Below are 10,090 nucleotides of genomic sequence, written 5' to 3'. Positions count from 1 at the left end.
TCATCCTGTGAGTCACCCCATGTGGTTTGGAAATGTAGGCTCTGGGGTGAATTCTTAGGGCCACATTTTAGTGGGAGGTTCCAGGCCTCCTGCCTTTGCACTGGTGTGTACCAGAATCCCAGCTGAGTCAGGAGACAACCAGCACCCTGAAAATAAGATGGAGACAAGAGTCCATCTCAAAGCATGACCCCTGAAGGAAGGAAGTCCAAAAGATATGTCACTTGAAAACATGGTCCTGAGCATTTTTCTCCCCCAGCCTCACCACCTTTCTTGCAGCTCTGGATCAAGAAGCTCTAGAAAGAGGCCACTGAACATTTAGTTTCATAACTTGCCATTGAAGGCCTCATGGTCCGTCCAGATTAAACAGGCTGGTTTTAGGTTATTTCAGTGACACAGACAAAGCATTTTCTGAAAAGCCCCGCTGTTCTCTTTGTAGTACTCCTTTTAGCTTAAACTCAGGAATTACAATGAAAACTACTTTTACTGTCTTTGTGTAATATTTTTGGGCACTTCATTCATACTCATTGAAATTAATGTTGGACTTTGGGCTCCTGTTTGCTCTTAGCTTCAAACAGGCCTTGCCTCCTACACCTCCTCCTCCTAAACTTGGCACAGTGCGAGTTGCTTTGTGCTATGATGCATAAGGCCAGAGTACAGCCAAGGAGCAGCAAATTCGGGGTAGATTAATCTGTGCTCCAACACCTTTTCAGTTCTTTTTTTTTGTTATACTTGGACATGTTCTATTTTTGTAGAAACAAGGTGAGAAGGATTGTAACATGTATATTCTGCACTCCTTTCAACTAAGCTTTGTTCTTTCTGAGCTAACCCAGCAGTTTGCCATTTCCATTTGCCATATGTATTTTAAGATATATTGCTGGCAGATTATGCCAGCTGTATTTGTATTTTCAGTTGTAATATGCATTAATTGTATTAACATTCATATTGCAGCATCTTATATATCTAGAGTGGGAAAATATTACAGTTGGTGTTAATGAATTCCTGTTCTGACACATGAACTGACTCTCCTTTTGGAAAGAATTACACTGAATATTCACTTAAGACTGTGATTTTCATCTCCCTTCACATTTGTATATATCCTTATCCTCTCCCCCCTTTTTTTCATCCTTTCAGTTTTGGCTGTTTTTGTAATAAATAGAGTGTTTTACTAATCTATATCTGGCTCAAAGTCTCTTAAATAGTTTCATACTGTCTGAAATTCCCAGTGCCAGTTTGTCAGTTTGCTTCATCTCTAATGATTTATCTGCTGTTATGAGGGTTATGGTGGTGTTTCTAAAATAAGGACTGTGTTGGGCAGCTCAGCATCAGGTGGAAGGTACATGAATTAGGTGGTGCAGATCTCTGCTTTTATAGCAAAGATTAATTCTGCAAGAGGATAAATAAAGGATTTGCTCATTGTGGATGGGAGGGTGACAGTCTTAAGATATGCTTCTGCTATCTTTTGCAGGCAGGTGCTCTGTCCTTGCCCTGAGCTGGCTGCAAGTTACGTCTTGGTGTTAGGATGGCCTTTGCCTGAGGTGATCTGTCAAGCTTCTTTGTGAGACTTACTAGCCCAGACTCAGCACAGGGCTGACAGCAGCAGACTTCCAGGTAACGGCTGACTCATGTCTGGCCAATATGGAGGTGAAAAACTCCCCATAAACTTGCTAACAATGAGCAGCATGGGAAAAAACGTCCCAGATTTAGCAACTAGGGTGAGAGCATCCTCCTCAGGATGACCCACCACCCGCACTTCCCAACCCCGTATCCACGCAACAGCAGAGCTACAGCAGCGGGAGGCCTCAGGGCAGAGCCTTGCCCTGGCTGCCGAGCCCCGGGCTATCCCGGGCAGCCGCAAAGGGGTCAGGGCGGCGGTGAACCCCTTTTCCCTGCCGAAAACAGCCGGGGGAAAGGCTGCGGCGCCTCCGGGCAGCCGCCGCCTCCTCCTCCTCGGCCGCGGGCAGGGCCGGCGGCTGGCAGGCAGCCCGCAGCTGGCGGGGAGGCGGGCCGGCAATCAAGGGCCCGAGCCGGTACAAGCCCCGGGGCTGCGGGAGCGCTCTCCGGTACAAGCCCCGGGGCTGCGGGAGCGCTCTCCGGGCTGCTCGGGGCGCTGTGGCTCCGCGGGGCTGCGGCAGCCGCTGCCCGGCGTGTGGGGGCTCCCGCCCGCCCTTCCAGGCCGCCGCCGCCATGGTGTCGTGCGGGGCTTTCCACAGCTTCCTCTTCGAGTACGACACCCCCCGTATCGTGCTGATCCGGAGCCGCAAAGTGGGGCTCATCAACCGCGGGGTGCAGCTCGCCATCCTCGCCTACGTGATCGGGTGAGCGGGCGGGTGGGCCCCGCCGCCGGCCTGCGTCCCCTCCCCGCCGGGCTGCGCTGGGGGGAAGCCCGCAGCCCCGCCGCGGCTGTAGGCGAGGGGGGTCTCGGGGCGGCTGCCGTGAGGGAGGAAGGGCAGCTCCTCGCTGGGAGCTCCCGGGGGCGTTGGGCTGAGGGGCGGGAGCCGGCCGCCTCCCTCAGGGCGAGGCGGGGAGGCAGCTCCCGGCTGCCGGGACCCCCTTTTCTGTCAGGGATGCGCGGGCTCGGCTGGGCTGGGGAGGCGGGAAGCGTCCGCCGCGGGGCTGAGGGGAGGCCGGAGCTCGCCCGCGGCAGCCGTCGTGGGTGCGAACACCGAGAGGTGACAGGCAGGTGGTGGGACAGCTTAACAGGGCGGCCTTAACTGGGACTGTAGGGCTGCTTAGAGGCAGCTGCAGACAGGACAGGACCCCTCAGGAGCAGAGGCCGTCCCGGAGGGTGATGGTCATTCACCCGGCGGGGGCGTGCAAAAAAGCAATAATTACACCCTGCCAAACCACTCTGAAAAAAAAAAAAAACAACCCAGAAGGAAGATTGCTAGTCCTGTGACCCTTTTGTAGGGAAACACTATGAACCTATGTGGACTGGCCCTTTCAGGTGACACATGAAAAAAAGATAAATTCTCACTGCTTGTGCTGGCTTATGGTGTTTATCTGTTTTTTGTTGTTTCTTTCTTGCAAACCTTCTCTTGCAGCTGGGTCTTTTTGTGGCAGAAGGGCTACCAGGAAACAGACTCTGTGGTCAGTTCTGTAACCACAAAGGTGAAAGGAGTAACGCTGACAAACACATCCACCTTGGGAGCCAAGATCTGGGATGTAGCTGACTATGTCATCCCTCCTCAGGTATCAGTCACTTTCACGTGCAGAGGAAGGGTTTTCTGACAAACAGCTGCTGCTCTGCCAAAGTCCACTGAAGTCTGGAGCAGCTTCAGCTCCAATGTGGCCTTGATACGAGAGAATGAAGCAGCGTTGGTTTGTTGCAGATCATGCTGAGCACCTGCACCACTAGCCCTGGGGAAGCTTGTTTTAAGAAAAGTGTGTCTGTGTGTGTACATGTATAGGAAGGAGAATTTGGCAGGCTTCAGGAAAAAGTTGCAACAATAGCCACGTGTCCTCTTCCTTACTGCTTTCTAAAGCAAACAACTCAAAGTTAATTTGTTGGGAGGAACCCCAGGAATAGCCTGCAAGTCACTTGATCCGGAACTGAACAGGAGATATTGCTGTAGTTACTGATTGACTGTGTCTGTGGGAATCTGCACTGTGTGGGCAATATGTGGTGGCCTTCGGGGTTGGCAGGCACGGTGAAGCTGCTGGTTGTGGGTCACTCTGTCTGTGTGAGATGTGGTGCAGAAAAAAGTGACAGATTTAGCCAGATTTTGGCTGAGTGATCATATTTTTGTATCAGTGAAGCAGAAGCAAACAACAGATCCTGAATCATACAGATCTGAAAACAGTGGAAGTGGTGCTCCCTGGAGAAACCAGGACTGGTCAAATTTCTAATATATATATTGCAAAAAAAAAAAAAAAAAAAAAAAAGAGTGGGAGTTGTGCTCAGACTTGCAGCTGGAGCTTTATTTCTGTTCCTGCCTTGTGACTCCCCTGAGGAGCAATCTCTGTTTTCATAATGTGAATGAGGAAATTTGGGCCAAGTGGGAGGACAGAAAGGGTTGCTAGTCCCACAGTCCTTCCTCTGCCTAAAGGCAGCAGCATCAGGCAATACATGTGGGAATCTGCTCCTTTAGTGCTACACCAGCACTGTCCAAAGCAAGTCCCCTCTGCGGGGCCACCTGGGCTCTGTCAACAAAGACATTTGAGGCAGTGCCTTGGATATTCTTTGCAGACTGTCACTCTTAAATTTCCTTCTTGTTTTGCATGTTCAGGAGGAGAACACTGTGTTTGTCATGACCAATGTGATACTCACACTGAACCAGTACCAAGGCCACTGCCCAGAGGTAGGTACAGGATCTGCTTTAATACTGCCTTGTATGGGTGGGAGTGCGGGGGAGAGAGTTCATAGAGTTTAGTGTAATTACTGTTCCTCTCCAGCTTCCAGATGATGAAACAGAGTGCAAGGTGAGGAACGACTGTGTTCCAGGATATGTCAGCACCCACAGCAATGGTAAGAAGCCTGCTGCAAGGGCTCCTTTCAGTCTGTGTTGTGATACCTCTATGCTGTGCCTTCCCTCCTGTGAAGAAGCAGCATTTCACTTCAGTCTCCTTGTTCTCATTCTCTTACACCTAAGAGAATTGAAAGGGAAGCTCTGATTTTTCTTCTGGGGGAAAGCAGATGGGCTTAGACTGTGTTGGGTGGATGCTGGATAGATGTGTGCTTTGGTGAGTTGGCAAACAGTATGAGGGGTTTTTCAAGACCTTGAGTCCATGAAGCAGTATTGCACGTAGATGAGGATTTGACTCAGAAAAAGGACCTGATGCTTCTTTCTCTGAAATTGCACTACAAATTGCAGTGGAAGATAATGGGCGTCTTGGTACTGACACTTCACCTCTGAGCAGATTGCTTTCACCTTATGGAGTGAGGAAGTATCACAGGGCAAATACTGCGTCTGTATTTTTGTTTGGTAGTACCTCCCTTCACATGTCTTTCCAGGCATCCAAACTGGGGAGTGTGTACCGTACAACAACAGCATCAAGACCTGTGAAGTCTTTGCATGGTGCCCTGTGGAGGATGACTATCACATACCCAAGTGAGTGCTCTGTCTTCCTACTCTGCAGTGGCCCTCCTGAGAGGAGGCTAGTGGTACGCAGCCTGTGTTTCTCCCTATGCGATACTATTGGGAAAAGCTGAAGAGGTGATCACCAAGCACCCTGCAGAGTCCTGTTTGTGAAAATGTAAGTGAAACTAATTTACTTTTCCTATTGTTTTGTAGGCCAGCATTCCTGCAAGAAGCTGCGAACTTCACCATTCTGGTGAAGAACAACATTTGGTACCCCAAGTTCAACTTCAGCAAGTAAATAGTGTGTGGGGTGTGTGTGGGGCATTGTGCTGTCTGGTCTCTTGGACAGTAAAGGGGAGCTGGAGGAGTGGAAGAAGATGCAACAGATCTCTCTCTGTTCCCCTGTAGGCGAAACATCCTCCCCACTATCAACTCCACCTACCTCAAGAACTGCATCTATGACTCCCAGACAGATCCCTTCTGCCCTATCTTTCGTTTAGGGAAAATAGTTGAAGCTGCAGGGCAGAACTTCCAGGAAATGGCTGTGGAGGTATTTGGCAGACCCTTGTCTTGGGCCTCAGCTGTATAGAAGAGGAACAGTAGGTGGTTGTCCCCCTCTGCCTCATGGCATGAGCCACAGGACGCAGAGTAGCTGCAGAATGGAGAGCTGCTCTGGCCGGAGGGACTGGAGTTAATTCTACTTAACAAATATTTGGCCTTGGCTTGTTTGGGTGGGCTTATGTGCAAGGTCCTTCTGTAGCAGCGGGAAAGCGTGTTTGACTGGGATTGGGACAAGGACCAGTAAATCAGGGTCCTGGTCAGCAGAGCCTAGTGCTGGGCTGGCTGGGCACTTGGACTGCTCACCTTCTCCTCTCTTCCACTTGGCAGGGTGGAGTCATGGCACTGCAGATCAACTGGGACTGTAACCTTGACAGAGCTGCTTCCCACTGCGTGCCAAAGTACTCCTTCCGGCGCCTCGACAACAAGGACACTGCCCACACCGTCTCACCTGGCTACAACTTCAGGTAATGTGGCTATAGAGGGTACCTGGTGTCCCTGTGGTTCAGTCCGCCACTGGCACAGTGTTACGGGCTGCCTGCACTCCTCTGGCAGTTGTGGGTAGTCCTTGGACTTTCAATGGTGCTGTCAAACTTGGAGAGTTTCTCTGATGCTGTAAAACATAGAGCATGTTGGATCCTCACTGTGTGCAAACCACAGCAGAGGGGGAAGGTCAGTGAAGCTCCACTGATTGCATCAGTGTCTGAGTCATATTTGCATCAGCATTTGGGTGACCATTTGGGCCAACCTCCCATGGCATGGCAATGTGAGAACTGACTGTTTCAGGGTGTGCTGATAGGGCAGTATTTGAAGGGGCTGGGATGTGGGGGTGGGAGACTGAAGCACCTCCTTTGCTGTGCATGAGGGAAAAACTAACCTCTAGAAAGTAGCTCTGTCAGTTGAAGACCATATCTGCACCAGGAGTATCCTTCTGGCATACACCACCACATACACATTCTGGCCAGTATGGATAGGTCCAGCACCTCCAGTAAAAGCACCAGTGCAGAGCTGGGTAGCTGGTTGCATCCAGACTCAGAGCTCTAATAATATGGATTGGCCACCTTGCCAGTATCCTTGCAACAGTCCTGCTCGTGAGGAAACATGGCTCAGGGCTATGCTTGTTTCTAGAATCACAAACTCTCACTTAGCACAGGGATCTCTTTTGGTGGAACTTGAATGAATTCACTAAGAAGCTGCTGTCAGGCAGACAGCACAAGCGTGTGTTTGGGAGGTGCCAGGCCAGCAGGTATTGGGGTGTCAGGCAAGACCAGCTAGAGGATATCGCAGCCCAGCTGGTGCGGGTTCTGAAGTGCTCTTGCTAATTCCAGACCGTGGTGCAGCCTCTTACCAATCCTTCCTCTTCTCTTCCACCCTCTTCTCTGCTTCCTCCTGGCTTAGTCAACCATGTGGCGGAGTAAGTCTGATGTCACTTATTTGTTCTCATCCCTTTTCCCTATCGTTTGCCTGCGAGTCACATTGTGCGGGACAAGGAACGGCCTTTGTGCGCCAGGCTGAGCTGTGCTGCCTCCCTCGCTGCCTGCTCCCGGCCCTGCCCTCTCGTGGCTGCCTGCACTCCTGCAGCCTTCTGCTTGCCTCTGTCTGAGGGGGCTCATTCTCATGTGTTGTTGAATTTCTTCCTGTCTGTTCTTCTGCTCCCCTACTAAAGCTAACTTTCTCCCCTTCCTATGTTTTGCAAGTTTCCTGATTTGGCTTGTGCTCGCTGTCGTCTTAAATTCGCCTGTTCTGGGCTTTTCTCCTATATGTGCTTGCCTGCATGAAATCTCCCTCCATCATATGGGGCTTGTCTCTGGAAGTACCAATGTTCAGCCCATCCTCTTGGGTTGGGGGACACACCTGGATGTTGCATGATCACATAAGCAACCTCAAAATTTCCAGCTAAGCTCTGACCTATCTTTTCTCCAGGTTTGCAAAATACTACAAGGATAGTAATGGCACTGAATTACGGACGCTTGTCAAAGCTTATGGCATCCGCTTTGATATCATAGTGTTTGGAAAGGTAGGGTGACTTAATTCCTGGAGGTCTTGCAGTGAGGGCTTTCAGAGATGCTGAAAAACATACTCACCTTTGTAACTGTCTTCTAGGCAGGAAAATTTGATGTAATTCCTACAATGATTAACATCGGCTCTGGCTTAGCGCTGTTTGGCGTGGTAAGTGACGCTGTCTGCACTTGGACTCAATTCTGGATTAGTGCCTCAGTTCTGAGGATCATTGTCTTAAACTCTTTCAATCTCCACTAGGCAACAGTGCTGTGTGACATTGTTGTTCTGTATTGCATGAAGAAGAAATACTACTATCGGGAGAAGAAATACAAATATGTGGAGGATTATGAACTGGTAAGCATCAGTGAAGGCAGAGTGAAGTCAAAGTTGCTTCCTCCTCTGACTCTGGAGAGATTCTGAAACAGTATTTAGAAAGTCCACATCAAACAGGGATTTTGAACCACAGCTCTGAGGAGACTTTGTCTTCCTCAGAGAAGCTCATTTTTACCTCAAAGCTGTTGCAGGGAGGAGCACTAGAAACAAATATTGTCATGTTTCCTGGGCAACCACTCTTGGAGAGGGAAATGTATGTTCAAGAACTTGTCATGCTCCCACTGCACCTCTTTTTTGGGTTGCAGTCCTTGGCAGTTGCCTTCTGAGAGCTGTAGACAACAGGTCTGTCCCCATCAAATCCTTCCTCCTTGGCTTTTGGGGGTTCCTGCTGCTGTGAACAAACCCATGCAGTGGGTTGGTATTTTCTGAGAGCAGTATGCTGACAGCCACAGCTACGCCTCCCTTCAGGATCCACATGATCCATTTGGACAGTAGGAGGATTTAGTGGGGTAGTGGGGTTGCTTGACTGGTGCTGAGGGTAGAGCTCAGCCCTGCAGCCCTGTGCTTGGTGGGAAGTGTTGCTGCAGAGGGTGGATTTCTGAATCGAAAGACCTTATGGCACTGGAAATGTAAAGTCTGAGTAGCGGAGAGTAGCTTGCCTGTGCAGAGGGTTTTATGTGAGAGGAATGGGGAGAAAGAAGAGTTTTCTGGCAGAGAACTGTAATCTCTGGTCCTTGCAGGGAGGCAGTGAGACATACGGGACAAACTCCTGACCTCCTGCTGCTACAGCACCAACTGCTGCTGTGAACTGCTGCTGTGAACTTTACTCTGACCCTGCCATGAGACCCACCCCCTCTTCGTTGGAAGGAAGGGGGGAACAAACCTGAGAAAGGGACCATCTCTACTACTCTTCACTACTTTTGCTGGCTGGAGCCAACCCCAGAGGGAAGAACTGGGTCTGCTCCTTGTTTGCTGTCTTTCCAGGTTAATTGCACTAAGCACAGAGGGAGAATTGTGCTTTTATGCCAGGCCTCTGCACTGGGTAAGCCTGGGACAGGGATTGCTCTGACATTGTCATTTTGACAGTCCTCCTTTCCCAGAGCTCACCGGTAGCAGAGAGCAGAGGGTAACAGGCACAGATTCTCCCTTACAGTGAACATGGCCCCTGCCAGGTGTTGCCTAACCTTAGGAGAGCAGCTCCTTGCTGTTGTCAAATCACTTTTCCTCGCCCTGACGGATTGTGATGCTTAGCTGAGCCTGCACCTACTATTTAATTGTGTCTCCAAGGTCCAGTGGCCACAGGCTGAGCCAAAACAGTGTCTGGTTCCATTGTGCTATGGTGAATGGCTTACTAGTTACAGAAATTTTTTTTCTGTTTTGTCTAATTTTTATGTCAAAATTTACTTTCTTTTTAATAAAAGATTACTTTCTCTCTCAGCCCTCTTGGAGTCCTGCAAGCTGGGTTTTGCTTGTTTATTTTTCCCCAGGGCCTGTGAAGGTTAGGGTCAGTGAACTGTCTTAATTTTACACAGATAACAACTGTTACTGGAGAGCTATCAAAGCCAGTGCTGCTGTCTGCTTCACCTCTTGATTCTCTCAGCAAGAGTGCTGCTGCAACTACAGCTTCTGCTCCACCTTGGTTCTCCTAACACCTTGTTTGTCTCTGTTGCATTAAAACTCTCTCCAAGGGAAAAGAGTTGAAAGTTAGAGGCCAGGGTGGGTTAGCCTAGCATGGCCTTAGCCAAATGCTAGTACCAACTGGTCAGAACAGATCTATTATTCCCTGGCTTCCTTCTTGCTTTTTGCCACCACCCCCAGACCCTGTACCTGGGCTGCTGCATTTAATGGGTTTACACAATTTAATTTAAATGAATTTGTTGGCTTTTATCTTCACATGGCCTTGAGCATCTCTAGTGATCACACTGGCACGCAAGGTACAGCTCTTCCCTTTCTCTGAACCTTTTCTAGTGTTACAGAGCCCTGAGACCTATTCTATACCTCCAGCATCCTGGCTGGGGCTTTGCTGCCTTTTTCCAGCAGCACGGTGGGTTTCCTACAGCATTATTGTTTTGTTTTATTCTTTATTTGCCTGCTGCTGAGCACTCAGCTGAGTGTTGCAACTCAAACGGTGCCTTTCCAAGAGTCAGCGCTCTAGTCTGTGCATGTGAATGGAATGGCTC

The 10,090-nt window shown here is 49.7% G+C and overlaps 1 protein-coding gene across 2 annotated transcripts; it reads left to right on the top strand.

The window, feature by feature from the left end:
* The first annotated feature begins 1,870 nt into the window (after positions 1 to 1,870).
* On the top strand, positions 1,871 to 9,353 carry LOC140660035 (P2X purinoceptor 4-like). 2 transcript variants are annotated; one of them, XM_072880416.1, is made up of 12 exons: positions 1,874 to 2,315; positions 3,042 to 3,189; positions 4,227 to 4,298; positions 4,393 to 4,465; positions 4,952 to 5,048; positions 5,232 to 5,312; positions 5,427 to 5,568; positions 5,907 to 6,043; positions 7,500 to 7,593; positions 7,680 to 7,745; positions 7,836 to 7,931; positions 8,651 to 9,353. In XM_072880416.1, the coding sequence occupies exons 1-12, from the start codon at positions 2,185 to 2,187 to the stop codon at positions 8,681 to 8,683; spliced, it is 1,170 nt and encodes a 389-aa protein (XP_072736517.1). In that variant the 5' UTR covers positions 1,874 to 2,184; the 3' UTR covers positions 8,684 to 9,353. The 2 variants fall into 2 exon arrangements, with proteins under 2 accessions (XP_072736518.1, XP_072736517.1); XM_072880417.1 differs by lacking the exons at positions 7,680 to 7,745; positions 7,836 to 7,931; positions 8,651 to 9,353 and adding an exon at positions 6,905 to 6,990 and having other exon boundaries at positions 1,871 to 2,315; positions 7,500 to 7,542.
* Positions 9,354 to 10,090: the final 737 nt, after the last annotated feature.

This window comes from Ciconia boyciana, chromosome 15 (genome assembly GCF_034638445.1).
Source record: "Ciconia boyciana chromosome 15, ASM3463844v1, whole genome shotgun sequence".
NCBI lineage: Eukaryota > Metazoa > Chordata > Aves > Ciconiiformes > Ciconiidae > Ciconia > Ciconia boyciana.
Note: the sequence above shows the minus strand (reverse complement) of the source record. Positions and strands in the feature narration are given on the sequence as shown.

Coding starts and splice junctions, on each gene's coding strand:
- LOC140660035 (XM_072880416.1), top strand. CDS start 2,185: ATGGTGTCGTGCGGGGCTTTCCACAGCTTCCTCTTCGAGTACGACACC. Junction 4,299..4,392: donor ACCAAGGCCACTGCCCAGAG/GTAGGTACAGGA, acceptor GTTCCTCTCCAG/CTTCCAGATGATGAAACAGA. Junction 5,313..5,426: donor CCCAAGTTCAACTTCAGCAA/GTAAATAGTGTG, acceptor GTTCCCCTGTAG/GCGAAACATCCTCCCCACTA.